The sequence below is a fragment of the Varanus komodoensis genome, unplaced genomic scaffold (genome assembly GCF_004798865.1).
Source record: "Varanus komodoensis strain SLA01 unplaced genomic scaffold, ASM479886v1 scaffold17, whole genome shotgun sequence".
In the NCBI taxonomy this organism is placed as follows: Eukaryota; Metazoa; Chordata; class Lepidosauria; order Squamata; family Varanidae; genus Varanus; species Varanus komodoensis.
The window spans coordinates 19,067,458-19,092,924 of record NW_025335505.1 but is presented as its reverse complement, the minus strand read 5'-3'; the positions used below and the strand labels follow the sequence as shown (position 1 = coordinate 19,092,924).

Sequence of the window (25,467 nt, the reverse complement as noted above, 5' to 3'; positions counted from 1 at the left end):
TCATTTCTAACTGCCCTTCCAATGCGTATAACTTCAGGCTGTTAATCTGCAACAATTGAAATCACACTGTCCCCATAAAAGAACAATATTTTATTTTATTGTTACAAATGACTTCTGTTTCTGAGCAAATGAAAATTTGTCTTTCAGTTGCATTTACAAGTGCCATTAATGACAAGGTAACTTATTTATGAGTGAACTTGTGTGTGTTGGTATGAGGATGCTGTTGATCATGGTGCACACTCACAGTCTGATCTCTGGGGAAGAGGGTGAAAAGGAGGAGGCAGAGGGAGCTCAGGAACATGGGGCTCCAGATTTTGAGATGATAGAAGTGATGCTTATCTCAAGGCCACTTCTCTCAAGCCCCTTTGAGAAGAGCCAAGATGCACAAGTGTCAGGTGGGGGCATGGGAGAGGAGTTTTCAGATTCAGGCAAATCTGGTTTTACTCCTGACCCCATGATGCAGTGTTGGGAAAGGAGGAAACAACACCAAGAGGATAGGCATATAGAAAAAGGACGGGCTCATTTCAAATGGACCCTTCAACACAGATCAGGCCCTGGTATATTCAAAAGAAGTGTTTCCAGAAAAGTGTTTTGAGAATCCTTTCTCTGCAGTAGTGCCCCGGCTATGGAATGAGCTCCCCAGAGAGGTTTGCCTGGCGCTGACATTAAATGCTTTTCAGTGCCAGGTCAAGACCTTTTTACTTACCCAATATTTTGAAGTTTAAATATTTTAATTATGTTCTTATCCTCAGTTGTGGGTTATTATGATGTATATATTAGCTTGTTTTATATTGGAAGCTGTCCAGAGACAAACCATAATGGACGGGTTAGAAATACCCCTAATAAACAAACAAACAAAGAAACAAACCCAGTACTGGGTTCAGCAAACTGCTCTGTGCATGCACAAAGATACATTCTGTAAGTGTAGTGTCTGTTGGGTATTCTCTGATGAACAAAGAGCTTTTTGCCAAGGGAGGAAAACTTGGTACACAGCAGTATATCAGGCATTTTCAGCTCATTGTTCTTTGTAGTCCCTCTTACTCTCCTTGGAGTAGGCACTATTGAAAGCAGCGAGATTTACTTCAGAATAGAAACTTGCAGCTATTGATCCTCATGTGGCACTTGAAGCAATGTGAAATGTACTTGTTATTCACAGAAGCACACCTTTGCACGTGGACCTTAGCAAACACTGTTACTGGTCTTTAATTTTCTTTCATCTTTTCTTTTTCTTTTTAAAGTCTAATAGGAGATGCAAATGTGGTTGTGCCACTTAGAAACACTGACTACAGTGTTAATCAGATTAGTCTCTCTCTAAGTGAAAGATAACTGAAAAGTAACAGCCACATTTGACTTCAAAAGATGAAAATCCTGCAGAGTGAGTGAGCTACTGGAAAAGAAAGCTCAGTTCTTGAAAGCTCAAGCTCAAGAATACATTCCATAGTGCAGGACACAGAGTAACAGGTCAGACTAATGGAAGACAGATTTTGACTGAGCATCAGGACTGTTAGAGCAGTACGACAATGGAACCAATTGGCTCAGGAAGATGTGAGTTCTGCCACATTAGGGGCATGCAAGATGCAACTGGACAGCCACCTGAGAGGGATGGTTTAACTTGGAGTCCCCCCTGGCCCCTTCCAACTCTAGTGTTATATGATTCTGTGAAAGCGGCTTTCAGAAGAGACATTGCATTTAGGCATTTCTATGCAAGTGTGAGAAGCCTCTAAACCAAACTAGGAGAGCTGGCGTTCCTGGTTTTGAAGAAAAAGCTCGATGTAATTGGCATTCCTGAAGCCTGGAGAAAAAAAGAGAACCAAAAGGGTGTGATCATCTCTGGATTTAAACTCTATAGGAAAGATAGGGAAGGTCATACTGAGGGTTAGTACATCAGCGTGGGTCCAAGGCACAACAGACTTGATCATCGAAAGGTGCAGGAAAGCAGGACAAAAACATGATATACAAAAGCACTGTGATGTAACTGCGCGGAAGAAATCTGGGGTACAGTGGCAGAAATAGTGTGGGAAGTCTGGTTTGGGATGTGTATCGTGTGACCTACCAGTAAGTCAAAACCGGTAAAAATCTTTAGTACAGATCCCTCACATCTAACTACTTTGAAGTGATTGTTCCTCTTCCCTCTTTCAAGATGTTGCTAAGTGAATACCACCCAGGCAGTTGACAATAACACAAGAAAGCCTCAGCTACGTTGTGACTTCTCAGGGACGGAACAAAGTATACATCACAGAACAACAGTTTCGGGCAAGACTTTTCTACACAATAGGCACTGTGGGTTCTCTGATCCAAACACCTTTCTCTGTCCCCGTTCTGATAGGTTGGAGTGCCTTCGTGGCTAGCAGGCAAAGGAGGCACCTGGAAGAACTCAATCAGAGCTTTCTTGAAAATAGCAAGAGTGGCTCATTCCTCTCTTTCCTTCTCTTCTTTTATTTTATTCCTAGCCTGTTTCTATTTATATATTTCTTTTCATAAGCTCCTAAAAGCAGCTTCAAGAACCTATTTAATCTACTTCGAACAGGATCATTGTTAGATTAAGGAAAAGGATTTTGACTGACAAACAAACAAACAAACAAACAAACAAAACTTTACATGCTCTGTGCTCTTTGCAGAGTGTTCTTCAGTATTTGGGTATTCTGAAAGCATGAAGGAGCTTTAGATGAAATGTTTTGACAGTGGTCATACTGCTGATAATTTCACATAAGCCATGGTTTGTTAATTGCAATTAAAATAATGAAGGCAAGAGCTGAAAATAATGTTTAAGCAAGACAGGAAGTGGCAGTGATCTTGTGACTGTAGGTAACTAACCTGTGGGGGAAACTGTAACAGGAAGAATAAAAGCTTTGTTTCCTCACATTTAGCAAACCTCAGTGTGCCCTGAGTATTGCATTTTTCTCAATACACAGAATACTCAGAGTATAAACTGCCATACAAACTGTACATACACAGATTTTGACTTTAAGGGCAACCTGTTCATTTATTCAAAAAAGTTGCATCCTTTCATGCTTCTGATTCAGTCTTATAGAGTAGCAGTATAGAAAAGATTTCCTACAAAATAATAACAGCACTATATGGTACAGTATTCCTGATTGGCTATACCATTTCAACATGTACATATAGGAGTGATATGCTATGCTACTCAGATAAAGCACAGCTTGTGTGGGTTATTTTTATGGGAGTTATCTTTTAGATATGTAGTCCAATACCAGAATTTTCAAAGAGTAAAATCTAGGTTGGTTTGGTGGATAGCTCATTGAGGTAGAAGTGGTTGGAACACATTCAGCAGTTTGATTCCACTGATGGCAACAGGTTTAAGCTCAAATTGGGCCCAGTCTTAGTTAGGCAAAGTGAGGCAATTGTGATACCAAAGTTCAGTAACATTTTCCTAGGGTGGAAATTCCAGTGGACTTTGTGCACTAGAAGTGATTTATCAGTGATTTATGAGCATGAAAATAATCCTTGTGAATAGCTAAACTCATAGACTTCTCTCCCTGCACCTGCAACCACATACTGAGACCAAGTGAGCATGGAAAAGGAGTAGGATGCTGTGGAAGGAGTGCAGTAAATGTGTTTTCCCAGAGAAGTGTGAGCTTTATAGGATAGGAGAGGGGGGAGAGGAGCAGCTGCATTCCAGAAAAGGGGGTGGGGATGAGAAGACATGCAGAGCAACAGTTGTTCAGAGATTTGTTCATGGTGTTTTGAGGGTTCATCCCATATAGTTTTTCACAATTGTGTGGTTTCTGGCTGTTAGGCAGAACAATCTTGTATTCCATACCTTTGAAAATTAGGTCAGGTCTTGGTGGGCAAGACCACTATGTATCCTTTCTTATTGTGCATTTCCATCAGCTATATTTCTTAGGTCAATAGATTCTTTGCTCCTAATGCATCTATAAAACCATGCTTTCAGAGATCCCAGGCTATGGCTTGGCAGAAAGCACTGCTGCTTAAAAGTGTTTGTTTATAACAGCAGGTCATCTATCTAAAGAGAATTAAAGCATCTCTTGGGATGCAGATCTCTGCCTTTGCCACTCCTTTTGGCAAACCTTTCTTATGGAGAAGCACTCCAAGTATCATTTCGATGTTGAATAGAGCAGAAATATAACTCTTGAGAAAAGAATCTGCTTGCAAGTTTCCCTGTCAATGTGAAAACATTAACAAGAAACAAATTTTGGCTCTTTAGGTATTAGAGCTGACATTCTGTCATGAATAAGCTGAGAAGGGCCCACCCAGAACTGGGAGCTCAGATCAGAGTAACTGAGACCTCATAGAATCAAGATCTAGAAAGAATGAGCTTCAGAAAAGGTGGTGGTGAGCCAGGGAAGCCCACGGCATGCAAAGAGCTCGGTGCTTTACAGAGTGCTAATGCTTAATTAGGAATCTGTAGGTGCAAAGACAATCAGGGCGAGAGGTTTGGTATATACTTTGGTTGTAACATTCATAGCCTACCTTTCTTCCTGGGAACCCAGAACACTATACGTTATTCCCTCCTCTCGCTTTTATTCCCACAACAACCCTGTGGGGTGAGCAAATTAAATGATTAACCCAAAGCTGCCCACTGAGCTTAATGGCAGAATGGGGACTACAGCATAGGTCTCAGCAGTCCAAGTCCAGTCATGTATATCTTGTGAGACTATTGGAAGGATTAAAGAAAGACAAAAGCAAAAGGTAGAAGGGGCTTCTGAAGGTAGAGATGCCAGTGAACGACACACTAGAATATTTATAGAAATAAAGAGGATGTTTGTAGTGGGTGTGTAATGGTGATGGACAATTATATCCAGGCACTTCTGTGGTGTTTCAGTTCTCATATAGCCAAACACAGTTTCAGAAGATCTGAAAGGTTCTCTGACCTGATGAACCTTCTATTTATTTTTATTTTATTTATTTGTTTTTTGATTTATATCCTGCCTTTTTCCTACAAAGGGCTCAAGGCAGCTTGCATCTCTTCCTCCATCTTATCCCCACAACAACAACCCTGTGAGGTAGGTTGGGCTGAGAGTCTGTGACTGGCCCAAAGTCACCCAGTTGGCCCCATGGCCAAGCGGGGACTAGAACCCAGATCGTCTGAGTCCCAGTCCCGCGCTCTTAACCACTGCATCTAAAGGAACTTTGTTTTATTCAGATCATGTGTGATTGAGGTCACAGTGAAGGTATATTCCTTCTTTCTACAGGCCCTGCCTCTACAAGGGTTCTTTTTGGGCCTGTTGCTGCACTAACAGTCGAACTGGTCATGATTGTATATCAGGACTACCCACCCTGTGAATAAGCTATGTAGTGGGGGGGGGGTGCTCTCTCATCCTTCCCCTTCACTCCCCCTGCAGATAAGAATCCACCTTATCTTATCTACCTGTTGCAATCACAACTGCTGTTACAGTCAGTATGCTTCTCCTCACCACTGGTGGGAGGGAGGGCATTTCACCTCTAGATGCTCAGAAAAGTGGAAAACTGTCCACCTGATTTATGGGAGCAGTGACTTTTGATGGATGACATATTTTAAGAAAGGCTTTTGGCAGGGAAGAATTGGTGTTTTTATTATGACAGGGATAAATACAGTGTGCATGACTACATAAAAAATTCTGTGTACATTTCTGTCACAAAAAAAGAAAAAAGTTGGTGGACAAATGTTGGGTGCTTCAGTATCTGTTGTGGCACTTTAGCAGCAATCTCTGGTAAAAGTGATCTCTAGAACAAAGGGGAAACAGTGGTGACCTTAACGTTGCAATCACAGTATAAAACAATCTGTAACAGTCACTCCAAAGTGTCTCTCCAGGACTTGATTTAGAGGTTGCCACTGGCTACAGCCAACAAGATTCTTTTATCCTGCTTTTGATAAGCAGTTAGTTAGTTAGTTAGTTAGTTAGTTAGTTAGTTAGTTAGTTTATTAAAAGTTTGTATATGCCTTCCTATTATATAAAAATTTCAGGACAGCGTACATTGTTTAAAAGAACAATTAACTATTCACTCACCACTTTCAGCTAACATGGTGGACTGGGTCACCTGTGCTCGGCCAGCAACCCATTGTGGGTTCCACAGCCTTAAAATAAGTAATGGATTGTTGGTCAAAAGCAGGGCACCCTGTGGTCATCTGGGTTTGGACAGCAGCCCATTGTGGGATCAACAGCCCTAAAATAAGCCATGGATTATTGTGTAAAACCAAGCCACCCAGCATAACATCACAACACAGTGTGGTTTGTCACTTAAAATGCATTGTTTCTTGAGCCCAGTCACTGCATGTTGCAGAGCCCGACTTCAGTCCAGAAATAGTCTAATCATGTGAGAATGTTTCTGATTGGAAAAAAGATACTACCCAATTGAGTGGCCAGCATCACTTCTAATCACTTTTTAATCAAAGATAAAATGGAAAAGAGAAGAACCATGTAAGCAGTCTACACTTCCTTGCACGATATACATATTAGAGTTTTAAGTAAGAAGCAGTGTTTTTACATTAGGTTTTGAACTAAAGCTATTTTGAAAATCATACTTCTACAAGTGCATTATGAGAGAAATTGCACTAGCTAATAATGGATTAAACAGGTGCACCACTCTTTCTTACTTTTACTGTCTTTCCAAGGTTTATTATGTACTCTGTGTTTTAAAGCAAAATTTAAAAAATGCAGGTATTTCAAATTCTTTGTGGAGAAAAGCCTTGCTGTACAACAGTTTACTCAGTTGGGCAAATTGTTTTGTTTAAAATCCATTTTTTTACACTTGGTAGTTACCACATGCTGTGGCATAGTTATCTGAGCATAGAAGTCCCTTTTCAAGAAAGGAAAATGGAAATTTACTTTGTATGATAGGATGTATAATTTTGCATAAAAGCCCTATTCTACAAGCTGCATTATGACCCTTACATATTGGCCGGTTGGTTCTTCTGTCATTCCTAACAGCACAGAGTCTCCCGAAACTTTCTCGCCAGCTGTCAGAGTACTGAGAATCTGAGAATGAAACAATGTTTTTTTGTTAGCAATTGTGCATCAAATACTTCTGCATGGATACATAAGTTGCACAGCGTTTGAGATTTTGAAATGAAACTCAGCAGAAGTTTTACTTTAAAAGCAGCAACACAAAACTTACCATCTAAATTAGGTTAAATTCACAGAAGATACTTCACTTACTTTTCATGGAAAAGATTTTCTGTTTCCAACAGAATTATTTTCACACTGTCTTCACTTGTGAGGGGTATTGATTACCTTCTCCATGGACACTTCCACGATACATTACTGAAGGAGGGTACAAACTGTTGCTGAAACAGTTTGCGAAGTATATGAAGGGACAGAGCATTTCTTCACTGAAACTAAAGTTTCTAAGCACACACAAAGCTAGCACATCAGAGAAAAAATATATGCCAGTAGGAGCTGAAAACCTTTTTCATTTATAGCCTTTATCATCCATTGTACTGTCCAACATATGCCACAGCAAGCTGATACTGTGGGTTGTTTCAGAATAGCATGAACTCAGAGACTGGGTTTACAAAACACAGCATTCCATTGTAGGTAACCAACCATAGTTGGTTGACACATACAAACCTGGATCACTTCCTGCCAGTTCGCTGGCTGGCTGGCTGGCTGCGCGTCCTGCCTTCCTAATGGCTTGTGCTAAAGTTTGTTGGGCCCATGGTGGGTTCTCATGTCATCCAGACTTGAGAGACCAGCTGCATTGTGGATTCAGGAAAGCAGTGAACACAACCCATTGCCACTCTTGCCAAGCTTGCCTGGGCCACCACCAGGAATCGCTCCAGAAATGCCTTGTCACCGGCTTGCATTTCTGCTCCACTTGTCACTCCTGCATTTCATGGCCACTTTTCAGTTGCTACCACAGCTTTTTCCTTTTTTAAAACCTCCTCCACAATCTTTTTTGCAATTTCTTCCAGTGACAGCTAATTGAAAGTAAACAAGTGGCACGTTGGAGCAGCTATCAGTGGTTCACCACCTTTTTACCTTCTAGGCAACACTCGTGTACACAAATATTTCCCTATATTTGTATTCCATTTTATTTTGGGTTGATAGTTCAGAATTACACAATTGCTCAACTATGATTAGCTAAAAGAAAGTGGAGCAGGTGCCAGTCACGGACATTGACCAAACAAGGCTACAAGGAGCTTATTTTGTTACTCTGCTTCTCACTTGTCTGCTATCAAACAGCAAGTTTTCAAGTGAGAAGCAAAGCTGTAAAAACATATTTACTTGTGGAAAGGGATAGTAACCACATCATTTCTTTTGTTGTGTGGACCTGACATTTCTCAGTCTCTTCCATCTTTTCTATACATTTCTGAGACTCTTTTTGTTCAGGAAAGTGCAAAAGCACATTCTAGTCCATTCAGACTAACAATTTTGACAGCTATTCAAACGCAGACTGTCTTTTAAAGCAGAATTTTTCACAAAGCTAAGTGGGGTTTTCTGACATGGAAATCCACAGATTTCATTTCCTCCATTTTAGTCTGTTCTATGAAATGTTCATGAATATGCTTGCATGAATATATCTACCAATGCCCCTCGCTTCCTGCTTTGCCTTGAAATTTGCATAATTTTACCAATCCGTCACTGCTCTGTATCTGACAGCTGACATAATTGAATGGGGACAGAAGCAACAAGCACAAAGTGGAGCAGGGAAATAGTGACTTCTGTAGGACAACAATCTTGTTGGCTGCATGTAATTAAGTAGGTAGTATGGGAAGCTACCTCTTTTCTGTCTATTTAGCAAGGTAATTCAAGAAGTGGAGGATGAAATTGACAAATTGATGTTTGTATGTTTTCTTTCTTTCCCCCTTACGCAGAGTATCTAATGCGTTTGTCTTGATTAATGATATTTAAGGAGCTTCCTAGGGAAACTGAAAGGTAGGATTCCTAGCCAATGAAAGTAATATGACAGTTTTCCAACTTGCTCTGAAAAAATAAGTGTGCAGTATGTATCAAGTGGTGTGAACTATGGCTCTCATTTCTAACATAAAACCTGTACAGAATGTTGTGTTGTGTTTTTAAAGAAGTGTGCCTTTTCCCTATTCTCCCTGTCCTCTTCCATTTAATTCTTTATTTAACCATGTTATCCAAATAACCTTGTCTTCTGCATCAACTTTTATTAAGAGTAATTGATCTAAAATTACTTTTAGCCTTTCATGCTGCAAATGAAGCAAATAAAGCATGGTTGTGATCTACCCAGACACTGTACTGGGAAGAATTAATATGCTGGACACTGTACGATCTTTTTCCCATCTAGACATGCATAGAATTGTATTCTGAATGAGCATACCTGTAAAAGGTGAAACATTAGACCCCTAATATGGAACAGGACATGGGTTTGTCTAAGCAGATTAAGCGAGTAACTATTTATGAGGCATACCCAATTTATCTCCTTTGATGAGCCAAATGCCCTTTCTCTCAATGATGATGCAGATATTCTAAGGACTTCTCAGAATTTGTAAGCCCATTAAGAAAAATAAAAACCAAGCATATGTTTAGATTTAAAAAATACTCAGAATTTCCAGCACAAATAATGTATCTGTATGAACATGTAAGTATGTTTGTGTGCATGTGTCCACACATACATGTCTCTACATCTATTTTGCATTCCTGTCCCATACTGAGAACAGAACACTATGTATGTTGAAACAGGAAAAAGTTCTATAGCTCCCAAGACTCTCAAGTCATCCATGTTAATCCTCCCTAATTTTCCACAAGTGAATAGTTTCTGTGGCATGGGAAAACAGCTTTCTGTTCCCTCTTTCTTAAGAAGGGTAAGTAACCTTCAAACTCTGTTGACTTGATTGATTGATTTCTCTTTTCCTCCCATAAAAACAAGCAATATTTTAGAAACAGTTTAAGTGTAGTATTTCACTAGCCAGTCCTAATGGTAATATGCCTATCATTATGCATTTCTGCAGGGTATTTTCAAGTTGTTTCATTGGCTATAGATAGTGTACTTTGAGTTCTATGATTCTGATTTCACCTCTGTCATATCCCAGTCTTTTTCTGCCTTTTGAGAGCAAAAACTTAATTTTGATAGAGCAGTTGTGTTTCCTGTCCTTTCATCTATGCTTTTACCCTGTAGCATTTTGCAATATAAAGTTCACTCTAGGATCTCTAGTAATGCTTGGCAAAAATAGACTAGACTAGACTAGACTAAAAAATAAAATAAAATATGATGCAATTCTATGCAAATTTATACATGCTGACTGGCAATTGGTGGCAGCTGTAGAACTTTCTTCTGTCTAAACATGCAAAGGATTGTTCCCAAAATGTGCACATATATCTTAGCTATATAAAATGTTCCAGAGATTAACTTCAGCCTCTTTCTCATAGTATGGTTCTTAATATGCCATTTTCATGCTTGGTACTGTCATCTAGAATTTATTTTCTAGTATATCACAGAAAATGGAAATAGCATATTAATAATAGTCTGGAATGCTATAAATGCATCAAATTTTTGGAGAGAGGACACTGTGATGGAAGAAGTATTAGCATTTTATTAGATGTGTTCTCTTATATCATGAAAGAAACACTGGCCATAACTATTGGAAACAATTTTGTCTGGTATGGCTAAGCACAGTTAAAATTAATAATATCTTTGAGCTACGGGAGTTCATGAAACATTCTCCATTCATAAGCAGTTTCTTGGTTGCTCTTTGAACAATAAAGAGACAGGAAATCCAGCCTGTGCTTTTTGAAAATAATATAGATATGATAATACTTTGCTTGGAAGGAACATGTGGGTTGATTCTAACAGAACAGGAATATCTGCTTGCAGATGAATCAGCTGTCACCTGGGAGTGGAAGGCACTCCTTGGTATGGTATTTAGGTGAAGCATTTCCTTGTAATTTCAATGTCTGAACTTGAATCCATAGATATATATCTGAAATGGCAAATTGGAAAGTCATGTGGTATGAAGTGTCTTTCCCAGTGCAGTTTCTGAGGGCAACCAAATGTTGTGTAAATTGGCTTTCATTATTAAGGTAATTATTTTCTGTGATATTTTGCAAGTCCCATTTCTCTGGTTTTTATTAAGGCATTTGTTAATGTTGTTAAAATATGAATAGTTAACATTATTATTTATGTTAATTAACACTGCATTTGCATCCTACCCTTTTCCTGTTGTGAGAAACCCAAGGTAGCTTGTATAGTTCCATGTAATCCTCACAGCAACTCTGTTGGGCTGAGAGTGAGTGGCTGACCCAAAGTCACCCAGTGTGTGTCATGGCTGAGTGGGGAGCAGAACCCAGATTTCCTGCTTCCCCAGGACAACACTATAACCACCACATCACAGTGTCTCTCATTATTGCATACGTCAATGTTAGCATGTTGTGTTATGTGCCATCAGGTTGTCTCTGACTGGATTAATCCTTTTGAATTCCCTCCAGAATGTTGTGTCCTTACAGACCTACTTTGTTCTTGAAAATTCAAGGCTTTGGTTTTCTTTATTGAATGGATCCATCTCATATTTGGTCTTCCCCTTTGTCTTCTGCTTTGACTTTCCATAGGATGATGGTCTTCTCCAGGGAGTTTTCGCTTCTAGGGAAATTTCTGTCTTGATTTGATCTAGGACCCACTTGCTCATCCTTCTGTCAGTCCAGGGTATTCACAAAACTTTCTTCCAGGTGTCCACCTAAGAATAAAATGGTGTATCTGCTGCAAAATTACTTCAATTTCAAAGATTTTGGAGGTGATTGTTATATTAACCAAAAAGAAAATTCTGAACTTTATTTTTTATATTTGTGTTACAGAAATATTTTGCTTCTGCATCAACAGTGTTTACACCGTGGTAATAGCATTCTTTTTAATGCTGGGAAGGGCTTTATCCATTATATGGTAATTGCTGTAATTCAAAGAAGGAAATTAGAATGTAACTGAAATTGCTAACCCTCACTTATTTGAAGTAGGAAAGCAGGAGACACAATTTGCTTCATTCATTGTTGTCAAGGCAATGAGGAAAAGCTTCTTTTTTTATTTAAGATGGCTATGCAAATAACCAACCATGCCCAAATAAGGCATGAAGCTGATTTACAGATAACATTTTAGTTTACAATGTAATGAATGAATGGAAAAGGAAAGATCAAAACAGACAACATGTCTCATGACAGGGGAAAAGGAAGTCAGTCAAAGATGAATTCACAGACAAAATAACTCCAGAGTGGTTTCAGAAGTAAATGTCAGAAGTAAATTTGGCCAGCATTCTTTAGGATTTGCTCTTGTATTTGCTGGACAGATTACCGCCTGCTTACCTGCCAAGCCATTACAACAATAGGTATCTCTCTATACACTGTGATACTCCCTGCTTAGAAAGCCTTGAAGTTGGCACTTCTTCCAGTGAAGCACAGCACTTCACCTACAGCAAGTGAGGGCAGGTGGACAGTCAGAGATGGCACATTGAACACACCAGCGGTCTCTGTTCCATGAGAGTTTTCACTGAAAATGAACCATTTTCTAGCTTCCACTGCCTTTTGCTTTTCCAATGTGCAGCATCCATCCTATGTGCTTTGCATCCATTCCATCTGTATTAGCCAGAAAACCTCTTCTACTTTAGTAAACAAACCTGTTTTGCACCATTAGGCAACTGGACAAACCACTTTGTTTGAATAGGTCTCCAGTTCTCTGCCTACGTTCCATATTTCTGAGCTATTAATAAATACAGAAGATACTTAATTATTTTGTCACTTTTTATGTTATAGAAATCTCTTTAGTGATTTCTTTAACTAGTGTCTATTTGTAACTGAAGTCTCTAAGAAATCATAGCATCATCCTAAATATGCCAGGTGTTTTTTTGATGTTCTGTTTTTGCATAGTCACAGATGTGATGGCCATTATGCATTGCTCTCAGGTAGTTCATTGCATGGGCTTTTATTATGCTGCCCAGGTTTTACCCCTCTGTAAGTGTACTAGCAGAACATTATGAAATCAGTCTTTTCATTTGCAGACAATGTGCTAGTCCTATTCATCTGAGAGTAAAAACATACATATTCACCGAACCTGTGACAAGCTGAGTCACACTTATCTTAGCTGACAAGGCTTCTGTCTTCGCACATTTACTCCAAGAGAGAAGGCTTGACTAGAAGGCTGCAGTGCTTAAAATAAGTACTTCCCTGGCAAACCTAAAGTTCCTTGGCTGTTCCAGTAATACCGAGAAGCACTGCTGTGATAAGTGAAGAAAAGTATCTCCAGTCATCCGCACAGCCTGCCTCACTGCCTATCAAGCTTGACTGGCAAATAATATTGGCCACAATTTTAAAAATGGTTGATAATCAGAGTGTGTTTAAATTGATTACAGTTGCACTTAAGCATGCTTTTCTGAGGTCAGCTTATTATTACCTCGGTCAACAAAGGGTTATTCATGAAAGTTTGCTAGCTTATTATTTTTCTTTCTTTCTTATTTAACAGTAGTGTTGGAAAGGCCCAAGAAATCCACCAGATCCAACTATTTGCTAAGTGCAGGACTCCAAGATAAAACACCCCTCTCAGGTGGCTGTTCAGAAACATCTTGAATGCCCATCTTGGTCCAGGTTTGAACCCTGGAATACCCTTCATGTTACAATCCCCAGATTGAGAAGGTGCCATTGATGAGCAGAGTCCAATTCTGTAGCTAACTGTGGATCTACCTGATAGTTGTTCCATCTAGCCCACTTTTACCTAGTTTGATAGGAGATCATGGGGCATTTTGTTCAAAGGTTTGCTGAAATCAAGATGTATTATGTCCATAGTCTTCCCAGACTACACCAGGGAGTGTATCTGATCTTTTACTATGGATGCATCTGAAGGTTTTTTTGTTGCTTTAGCATCCCTCACTTACATCAGTTTATTCTCACCTTTTTGTTTTTTTGTTTTCAGATCATCTCTAAGCTTTTAGTGAAGTCTGTTAGGCTTCCTTTGGTGTCTTCTACTTCTTTCCTTCTTGGAATTATGCCTTTACAATATACATTTTTTTAAAAAAATCCCCACTCATATTTGTCATAGTTCTAAAACTCAGTGGTTCTGAGTTTATTAGAATCATTTTTTCCTAAAATCCAGGGTACATGTTTGGTGAAACATGGCCTTTGCTTTCTTTGGAATCAAGAATTCAAGTATGGCATGGTCACTTTACCGCAGAGTTCCCATATCTGCCACTGCCACTAGGTCTTCCTGTTGGTTAGTATTAAGTCAAGGATTGTCATTTTCTAGTTCTTTTCTCCATTTTCTGTAGGAGGAAGTTATCAGCAACATGCATTAGGAATTTCTTGGAAGGACCATGTTTGGCAGAATTTGTCAACCAACAGGTATTGGGGAAATTGAAGTTTCCCATAACTACTGCATCACCCTTCCCCAGCCTGATGGTCTACAGAGGCATTTGGACCACAACCCCCAGAATTCCCATCCATCAGTGCCATTGATTGCGAATTATGGGTGTTGCATTCCAAATATATCTGGGAAAGGCTGCACTATCCCATGCCTTTTTGAAATTTGCTTTTCAAAAGTTTCATCCCCATCTTCTCCATCATCAGCAACAGACTCCAACCATTGTGTTCCTCTTGTTCCTTGTTCTGTTTATATTAATACAGGTACTCTCAGTAGGACTATTAAACTCACCCTCCTGTATTTCTGGCAGAGACATATATCTTTAACATATAGTGCAATTCCATCTCCTTTTATGCTCCTTCTGTTCTTCTTGAACAAGTTATATCCTTCCAGGCTTGTATTTTTTTGGTCATCCTAACAAAATCATTTCCAAAATCATTTAGTCATTTCCAGCACCACCTGGAAACCACATATAATCACCTTGAGTTCCAAATAAAGGAAAAGTGGAATGGACATGTAATAACTGACTGGTTGAATGAGTGTGCTTGTTTTGCATACTTAAATGCTGCTTTTTAAGATACACAGCCTCACAAATGAATGTGTGGATTCTCATGCAATCCTAAACAGGAATGTTAGGAGATGGTTTGAAATTCTTAGGTACAGTTTTGTACTGACTCACAAGCATCTAATCTTGCATTTCCACGTGAATGCACTATTTATATCAGAGAAGCTAAACTGCTGAAGAGTATAGGAATGCTGTAGTGGGGATGTTTTTCAAACTAATGTTTGAACCTCCATTTCAAATAATTAATTCCCCCACTTCACTCTGGAATCTTTTTTCATCCTGTCATCATGAAGCGATTTCTTTCATATTCTGCTGTCAGTAGAAATCCAAGATGAAGGATTTTCAGTTTTATTACTTTGCCCTAAAAATATAAATCTACAAGAGACTCCTGGAAGATATTTACATCTTGCTCCATTTCTAACATTCTGGAATGCACAAGTTTGTAGCTTTAGGGCAGGGGTAGGCAACTGATGATTTTTGAATGTTTCAAGTTCCAGTATTACTAGTTAGAGCTGATGGAAGCTGTAGGTCATAACATCTAGAAGTCCAGAAAATGCCCACTCTCACCATAAAGCAATGATAGGATAGAATTCAAAATTTACTGCTGAAGTAAAATAGTCTTACTTTTAGAAAAAATAACTTTTATTTGCGGGGGGGGGTATAGTAAAACTTTTACTTCACATTCACACTTTCTAATATTAATTCGGGAATAGGCAACAATTGGCAGCAATATTCTTATCGACACATTTCTTGGTGTCCAGCAAAGTACTCTAGTCTTCCCACTTTAAAAAAAAAAGATGGAATTGCTATGAAACCGGTTTCTGTTGGTGCCAAAAATGATAACTTCTGATTAGTTATTTAATGTGTTGGGACCCAGAGCCCACCTCTACCTTGCACTCTTTTGCTGTTTTGTGGCAGTTCCCATGATTCAAAAATGCCATCCATCTCTGTTCTAACTGCTTGAAGGCTGCAATAATATCAAGACAGAAATATGTAAGCAAAGTGTAGGGCCCTCTTTTATCCGCTTCCATATAGCCTGAAGTGTCCGATCCTGCCTAAACTTGAAAGCGGAGGAGGATCAGTCCTGATTAGAATGTGGACAGGAAACCTGAGTCCTCCCTTGAGCAAAGAGTTGGACCCTTTCCAACTGTATGAGTCTATGATTCTCACTGAATGGATATCACTAAACAGAATGGGACATCTGTCCCCTGATGTAGTCTCCAAACTACCTAAATCTCTCAGGGCAGGCTTGGAGGTCATGCAGGGGGCTGCAGGCGGAGAGAGGGAATGGAAGGCCATATTTTGCCCAGAGTATGTGTTCCACAGGTGCAACAACCAAGCTGGATCTGATTCCATGTAATTAGGGGATTTGTAAGCAGTCCTGAGGCTTTCGTGATAGGACGGCATATAAATATCCTAAATAAATAAATTTGTTTCACACACTGCTTGCAAGAACATCAGACCATCATGCATATCTTGATCAGCTCAGTAGTTTTAGCTAGAGCTGTATACATGCCAAGCAAAGATATGGAGAAAGGACCGGGGTCAGGATGTGGCTCAGTTATCTTACCACCTTGATAAATGAGTAAAGCAAGGGTAATTAACCCATGGTTATTCTCTTGGTTTAATTTACGAATCATGCTATTTCCCAGCATTATGCCACTGTTGCTACCCTACTTCGATGAGACATTAGTTAACACTGTGTGTTTCTAAGCCAGATGTCTTTGATAGAAGTATATTCTTTCTAGAGGATAGAGAAATTTTAGTTAATGCAAAAAGGCTGTTTGAAACAAAAAATGATAAATAATTTCTGTTATGATTAATCTTTGGCACTCAACATTATTTCCCCATCCTTCAGTTTGATAACAAGTGTTTTTGAAGTGTTACATTTCACAGATATTTTACACTTGAAAAAGTGCAGGTCCTGAAATCAGCACAAGAGAGCACTAGAACATCTGAGACGTGCTGAGAATGACTCTTTCTTGTGCAGGACTTTCCATAGCTCAAGAGGACACAGGGCAGAAAGTACTCAAGGAGGCTTTGATTTATTCCAAGAACAATGGCTTTTGTTATGGGCTTATGCGGAAGAGACTAGCACTGTACAGCCACTTCCAGAGAGTTTCTAACCAAGTTTGTAATTTGTCTTTGAAAACAACACATTCTCCTAAAATCAGCTTATGTTAATATGCATGCCAGCTTAATTTAACAAATGCAGAACATATTCAGATTTTTGTTCCCCTGCTCCAGGGCTGATTGAAGTGGAACCAACCGTCAGTATGGTTGCTACAAAAAAGTCTATCTGTTTGGTCCAGGCTTCACATACTAGTTATCAATCTTCCTGTGTGACTCAGCCATAAGTCTAGCAAATACTTGGTCTGGCAAATAAATGAATGGTAGCACTAGGGGACATTGCAGCAAGAACTGCCTGTCCTCTGCTTTGTCTCCCATGTTTCTCAACTTTACATTCTGGTGAAGAATGCATAGAACATCATGCACAGAACATCCTAGAGCATCATAAAGCACCTCTAATTCGTAGCATTGGCCAATTCTGATACCTAGCAGGAACTAGAACCCAGATCGCCTGAGTCCCGTAGTCTCTTATCCACTACAGCACCCTGGCTCTAAAATATGAAGAATTCATATTCTTCCATTGAATATGGAATGTGTATGTGTGTGGTTTCATTTGTAATGGATGAAAACACTGTTAATTAAAATTCAGTGGGCGTATAAACCCATAATGATAAGATTTATTGAGTGACAATAAAATGTCATTTTGTGTGAATCTCTGCAGCCCTCTGACAGAATTCAAAAGAGAATATTCTTTCTTTGCTCTTTCTATTAAAGTATGCGTAATGGATTAGAGGGCACTTTAGGACAGTGGGAAAGAAAATTGAACAGCTGGATTGGAGTTAGGTTTTCAATTCCTTCTCTGTGGGATAAAGAGTTCACAGCATCTGTTCCCCACCAGACAGCGAGAGAATGAGAATGAGAGAGGGAGCGAGTGCTGTACATCAGCAAGTTCTTCCCATTTACTTCAGCAGAAGGGCAGCTTGAACTGAGCTGCTCTGTGTGAATTTTACATCAGAGCAGATGAATATATGGCAATTATTGAAATGTGCTTTGGAATTAACACCTTGAACTTTTCCTGATTTAACCCTCAGCTCAAAGTATGAGGAAATGTTTACTGGTCAGGAAGGACACAGTAGGAGAGACCCACATGCCAATACGATGGAGGCAAAAGAACTTGAACTGAACTCGGACTTCCATTGGCTGCTCAGTGTAGGATGACAGCATGGCTCATGGTGGGGCTTATCATAGGTTGTGTGTGGCCTACTGTATAGCAGCATGCAGAGTCTGGGGACAAAAAGCCCATGCGCCTCCATTCCAGGCATTCTGCTCCCCAGAGGCTTAGTATTTAGGATGACTGCCTGGGCCACCAGCTTCTCCTGTAGCACACAGGAAATGCCATATGGTTAAGTCCATCTCTTTCCAAACCACGAAGAAAAGACATAATCATTTTTTTTAATGAAAGGATGAGCTGTAAGTGGTCCTTGCATATTGATCTATGTGGCATGGGATAGAATCTGTATGCGATCCAATTTTAGAATTGAACACATATAAAGAGTACTATTCTCCTTGATTTTAATAAATGATAATAATTGGTGCTTATAAACTTCCTTGTGCACGTGTGGGCATGTGTGTGTTTGTATTTTCATTAAAGAGGAAATAAGATACAAATAAGAAAAGAAACAATATAGATAGATAGACAGACAGGCAGGCAGACAGGCACATGAAAGAAAAAAGGATGCCAAGGGCTATTGAAGAAATATAGCATATAATTTCAACATCTAACCTGTTCATGAGAAAATTTCTATCTCCTCTAGCCACAGTTAAATCAATCAATTCTCACTTAAGGTTCAACAGCAGTTTATCTAATTTATCAAAACAATTGTAAATCATGTCATAACTTTAGCATGAAATACAAGTAATAGTATTTTTAGAAGTTCTTAAATATCACTTAAATTGCTCATAATAAGCTTTGCATGTTTCATTAATTTTTTTGGACAGGTCTCCTATCTATGTAATTAGTTAATTTTGCCATTGTTGCATATTCATCTAGCTTGTTTTCCTCATCTTTGGTAGCTGGACAGTCTTCTGCTTTCCACTTTAATGTTATTGTAACTTGCCCTTATAAACTTAGCAAGAAATGCATTCCTTGAGAAGCCACCTAGGAAGGCCTCGGCAGTTATAGCCAGCCTATAAATACATGTATAAATAAATAAGCAAGCACATTTACTCATTGTGGGTTGCAGGGGAAACCAGGTAGCCTTGAGGAAGAGATGGTCCTCAGCCACGATAAGCATGCCCAGCCCTGTGAGCTTTATTGCCCCAGTGTAAGAGAGAAGTGGAGGGACAGTTTTTCTGACCACGTGGAGGTAGAACAGGTCTCTTTATGCCCGTTCAGAGCAGTGTGGCTCTGTGTGTGCACACCAGATGTTCCTGCTGGTCCATGCCCTAAGCAGGCACAATCCTGCTTGGGTTTATCAAGCCCCTTCATGGGATCCATTCACAGAGATGGCTTGCACTGAAATTGTTCGGTCGGAGAGCAGGCAAGGCAGTGCCATCATGGTGTGGCCAGCATGCTCCTTCTTGGGCCACACTGGCCCTAGGAAGTGCCTTTGGCATTTCATTTAATGTGTAGTGAGAGCATTTGTTTGATCAGTGGGACTTTTCTGTTACATCCTTAAAATCAGATCTATTTTCATTGCCAGTGTTCTCACCAGCACATACAAATAGCATAGGTGGTATCTACAACCTGGTTGTCACATAAAGAGAATCCACCATAGGCAAATTATTCTTGTGGGGCTTTTCATTGTGGTGACAGCTGCCATTTTGAAACTGCAGCAGGACACACCGTAGTCATTACATGTAAACTCCACTAGGGTGTGTTGTTGGGTGGTTGACTACTTTATGGTTTTGTGTGGCTCATTAGGCACCTCAGCAACCCACCTTCATTGACCCATGTGCAGTGAGAAACTTCAGTGCATCTGTGCTTCAGCTCAAATATTTAAAAGGCAGGAGTTGCTGCAGCAAGAAACTCCACAGGAAAAATCACATATGGTAGCTTCTTGGCATGTGCAAAACAGCTCTATGAGTATGTACATAGTACATTTTCTTCTCACTGGAGTGCATTTTCTTCTTCCACACACCTGGAATTAAGTGTCACAGTTCCAAGCAGCTTGAACCCTGAAATCGTTTTTCTTATTTTGCAGAAATCAAAAGTGATTGCTGCCTAAGGTGATATATTTGAGCAAATCTTTCTGCAGATGCTTTCTTAACCATAATGCAATGTATCATTGCAGAATACTGAAGCCACAGCAGAGGAAACTGAGGTTAAACCAAACTCCAAAGCAGCCCGGCTAACCCAAGAACCATCAGAAGACAATGAAGTGTTTGGTATGTATCCTAAGAACCACAGAAGTTATGCTTCACAGCATAACTACACCATTGTAACTTTGAAGCTTTCACTTTAGGTTTCAAACCATGCCCTCACTCAACTTTTCCTTCTTAAAACAAATTAGCTATTAATGTTTTCAAAGGGTAAGTAAATGAGCCCAGTAGGCTTTCCGAATCTAGAATACAAAATGGAGGGGAGAAATAGATTTATCTGAGATATGTACAGGCCTACATTTTGTTCGATGGGAATTAAAAGGGAATTCTAGGTGACATGTTAAAATTGTATTTTTGAAGTCAGTTCAACAATGTAAGTAGTAATTAGTTCACCAAAACATTGCCTATGGATGAAGCAGAAGAAGACTGTATGCAGTTTGAAATGAATCAGACAGAAGAGGGAGCTATAGGGCTAAACTTTCTACATGGCAGTGTGTCCAGTAGCCCATTCCTTGAGATGTTAACTCAGAAATAAATCCCATATTACTGAGGTTAACAGGGTTTGCTTCCAGGTCAAAATATTAAGATTAACACAGGTTCAGGGAAGATGATGTATATGTTCACGTACACATCTGGGGAAGCCCTTGGGATTGGCTGCACTTTCTTAGTCTATGTACATTATGGGTACATCTGGCACACTATTCGCACTTATAATTGATAAAAATGATGATGAGTTGCCTTCTTTTAGAAGTTTCATCTTGTGTTCTGTCTGAGTTGTTTACCTGGATCCTAACAGAAGACCCATGACATTGAGGACAAACGATTCTTGAGTTACAGGATGAATAGACTTTATATGCTATTTTTGTAAGGTTATAATATGCTGTTATTTTCTAAAAGCAACAGCGAAGAGGCTTGTCACACCTTAAGGGCAAAATTTTTATTGCTCATTTACTCTGCCCTTCCTCCAGAACTCTGCGCAATATATTTCCCTTTACATTTGATCTCCCCAACAAGCTTCTGAGGCAGGCGAGTGCAAGCAATAATCACCAAACAGGATTCATGGCTAGGTGGCAAAATGAATGCAGGTCTATCTGGTCTGTGTCTGCTACTCTCTACCAGCTCCCTTAACTTGCAATTATCTACAAAGTGGTCAGAAGAAACAGCTTACATATTCTCTTTCTTATAATCGTATTGTGATTTTTAAAAAAATGTTGCCATTTCCACCTTCAATTTGCCTGCCTTGCCAAAAGAAGAAAGCAAAGCCTCTGAGACCCTCTTTTTCTTCAGCACACTCCTCAAATTGACTTGTTCAACAAAGGCTTTTAACTGCTGATTCATGAGCCCAAGTCAAATAAACCTTAAGCATATAAGTACATTTTTAGTGACATACTTAAGTTATGTATGTTTTATAGTTATGTACTCACCCCTGTTAGTCTTGCAGTTCCTCAGTGGGAAGGCTTTCAGCATGATATTTGTTTTTTAAAGACTCAGTATCCTTTCTTGTACCTTGGCAAGAGGAAATTCCAATGCCGATCTTGATATGTAAACATGGAAGAAGATGATAATTCAATGAGTGATGATCTTTTCAGTAGAAAACTCTAGGACAGATCTGCCTGCTTCTATGGCTTCACCAAGAAGTAAATTTGATTGACAAAGGAATGTTTTATTTGGACTACTGTCACTGCATGAATCTAGAGTGTGGTCTGTTTTACTTCCCTAAGAAGCGCCTTATCAAAGAAAGAGAGGCAGTTTTCCATGCCATGTGTATCATGCCACAGGGAATTCTGTCAAATGCTAGGAAGCACTGCCTCTTGCTTCTCCCCAGTAGGTGCAAAGGAAAATAAAAAGCTTAAACACTGATATTTGATAATGGATACATGCTTGTAGGCATTGATCTCCTATGAAGCAAAACAAATGTTCCTTCTCAAGTCACTCAACTTACAAATCATGAATTCCCTGTTGTGAAAGAAGAGTAGGGCCTGTGGAGAGAAACTTAGACTGCAAACCTATGCATTCTTACCTGGGAATAACACTCAATGCAATAGGCTTTACATCTGAGAACATATGCAAAAGACTTTACCATAAAGCTTTTACTAGACCATATATTTAATGCAATTCAGATGAGACAGCCATTAGATCACTGAGATTCTTCCTCTCAAATAATAATGTTCTTCTACCTGTAGAATGAACCATGACAGTATATATTACCTTCTGGCATTAGTGAGACTACCTCCTTGTTAATTGGAGTGATGGAGCAATTGAAACAGTTTTCACCCTCTGGAGGCAACCTAACACGTTGATAACTTATAAAAGCCTAAATGGCATGGGGAATAGTTGTGTTTGAAAGCTGTCTTATCTGCCACATTAAAGAGTCTGCTGAGTTTTTGACAGTGTTGCTGGCTACACTGTAAATTAAAGACAGAAAAAGTAGCAACATTCATTTATAAAACTGAGTTACATCATATCAATTACATTGGAAAAGAATAAAAAAATCTTATTATGCATCTGTTTGTGACATTATCATTCAGTGATTTGAAATATATTTGCTTGCTACTAGCAATAAAATGCATTTGTTCCTCTTGTACTTATCTTTAGCAACAGTGTTGAATAAGCTGCCAGGGATCCAGCCATAAAATTTATTCATCAGACAAGCTTTCTATTATAATGGTTGCAATGAAGGAGTTTCCTAGGCTTAGTCATTAATTGAAGAATGAATGAAGAAAGAATATCAAGGAAACCATTATAATGACAGATATACATCTTAAGACAAAACTAGAGACTAGTAAACAGCTATTCACCTGGTCATCCCTGGCAATTAGGAATTGCTTTCTGGCAATGAGGAAGGGATTAGAGTTTTGTTCTGTTGCGGCATGATTGGTATTTCATGTGACATTGGTGTATTTTAGCTGAATAGTGCTTGCACTGTCACTTGCCTGCTCGCACTCTCTCTCTCTCTCTCTCTCTCAAACACACACCCAACACTGCTTTAGTCCTCTCCAAAATACCCTTTCCCACAACTATTTGCCATGAGAGGGAAGCTACTACTGGGGTAGGAAGGAACTATAAAAAACCCCCAAGCCCTTCTCTTAGTCTCAGTCTTGACTGTCACTGCTGTGCACTTGTTACTTTTTCTAAGGAGGTCTTGTGCAACACATCATTACTTTACATCTTGTTGTTCTAATTCTACCTCACCTGGGAGACTTTAAGATTCTTTTGGATTCCATGCTCCAGGAACCTCACCCTTTCCTTGGCCCTAGGGCTGAAAGAGGTTTGGTGGTCTGCTGGGTTTGCTGGTGGGTTTGCTGGCTTTTTACTTCTTTGAGACCAAATGTGGCCCTAGAGGTTTCTTTCTACTGTGTTAAAGGGAAAAAAGATCAAATTTTTCTCTTGGTCATTTAGTAATTCTAATGTTAAACAGCAAGTGTATTGGTTAACAGCAGAGGTACTAAATGATCAGAATTGTTAAATGATTATGTAATACTTTATTGAAAAAATTGGGCAGATTTTAAATATATAGAAGGTATGGAGGTTGATTTTGTTTCCTGTACACCCTCTTATTCTGAAATGATTCATGATTTATACAGCACTATTTGTGTAGTGAAAAAAGTGTGGAATAAATTGAGGCCACAGTTCTTCAAAGACTAGAACGCTTCATTGCCTACCATTGCAACTTTTCCTATTTAGTGAAGAAGAGCTGCCCAATCCCTTATTGGCTGTATTTTTTTAATTATGTTTTAATTAACATTATGTATTAATGTTTTAATTAATAAATAAATAATAAATAAAATTTACAAATTTTAGTGAATTCAAGCATGGCTTCTTCTTACCGCTGAAATCAGCTGTAAGGGTGATTGCTTCTGGATGAGCCAGTATCTGAAGCTAGTATAATGTTAACTATCTATTTTTGGAGAGAGTGGCTAGGACTGAATGATCAGTGCCACCTGCAGTGGCTGAAATAAGCCAGAACGTTTTGTAACATGTGGCTGATGCCCAGGAATACCCATTCTATAATTTGCCACCCTTTGTAGGTTGTCATGTTGTACAAAGCCAGTGGAGGTGGGTTGCTGGTATGGTTAATACACCATCCAGAACCCACATGCTGCTTACAGGTTGTGTGTGGTTAGTTAACCAGGCCAGCTACCCACCTTTGCCAGTTTCTCCTGGAATACAAACCTACAAGTAGGTGTTGAGTTCCAGAATTAGCACCCATGGGTGCCTGACATGTGCCGCAAGCCATGGTGGTTGATTTAAGCAATTGTGGGTAGCGATCCAAACCTCCTCAGTAAGATATACTAGAGGCAGGACTGAACAGGGTGTGTGAACCAGCTTGTACAGAACACCGTTTACTTAATCGGTAGTGATGGTTTATTATGACACAGATATGCAGCCAGAGTCTTTCAATACATCATGTGTAATCAGATGCAGGCTTTGCTATAAAGCCTCAATACAAACTTAATTAACACAGGCTTCATTTTGATTGTTTTAAACTTACTAATAACTGAATCAGGGCAGAAAGTATTTACAAAGACTGGAATAAAAAACTGGAAGAGGTGAAGGAAAGAAACTGGGCAAGGTACGTATACCTACTCTGGCCAAATCAACTTGATAACTTACTGAAGTATTTCTTTTATTACATTTTGTTACTTATTGAGAGATAAGATTTTAAAAGAAAAATACTTTATTGGTGTGATGATATCTTTTTAAACCCCACAGATACTTATCGTGATAGCATCTGGGAATAAAATGCCCCAGAGAGAAGCTGTCAATGCCCGTATCATTTCAGTATTCACTTAGGTTTGAAGTCTGAACTTCATGCGCATTGACACTCCTCAGAAAAGAGAAGCAAAATCAGGAAAGTGAGCACAAAGGAAAGTGAGTGACTACCCAGCCACTTACCTGATTAATTCTTTCACTGGCAGACATTGCAGAGTTGCCAAGCAGTGGTTGAAGGCTGTGAGGTTATTGCAGTTCACAGTGATCTGTTTTCTGGGCTGCTTCTCCCATCAACTGTGAGCGTGATTGTTCCTTGAGAACAAGCCAGAGGGCTAATGCCAAATGGTGACAAATTGGCACAAAGCTCATTTTGGTAAGAGAGCCCTGAGAGACCGTGGCAGGATAGTATCATGACTGAAGCATGACCCTTCTCTGTTTGGGTCATTTTAATGTGCTGTTACTCACATTGCACAAATACTATGGGGGTATGCACACTCTAAACCAAGCAAAACCAATTTAAGCGTCCTATAAACACTTAG

The 25,467-nt window shown here is 39.3% G+C and overlaps 1 protein-coding gene across 1 annotated transcript in view; it reads left to right on the top strand.

Annotated features, from left to right (window-relative positions):
• LOC123021612 (myelin basic protein) overlaps nucleotides 1–25,467 on the top strand; it is a 124,452-nt gene that overhangs the window by 41,673 nt on the left and 57,312 nt on the right. Inside the window, exon 3 of the mRNA XM_044426520.1 lies at nucleotides 20,188–20,281. Within this exon, the coding sequence (XP_044282455.1) occupies nucleotides 20,188–20,281 (94 nt within the window). The remainder of the gene's footprint in view (nucleotides 1–20,187; nucleotides 20,282–25,467) is intronic.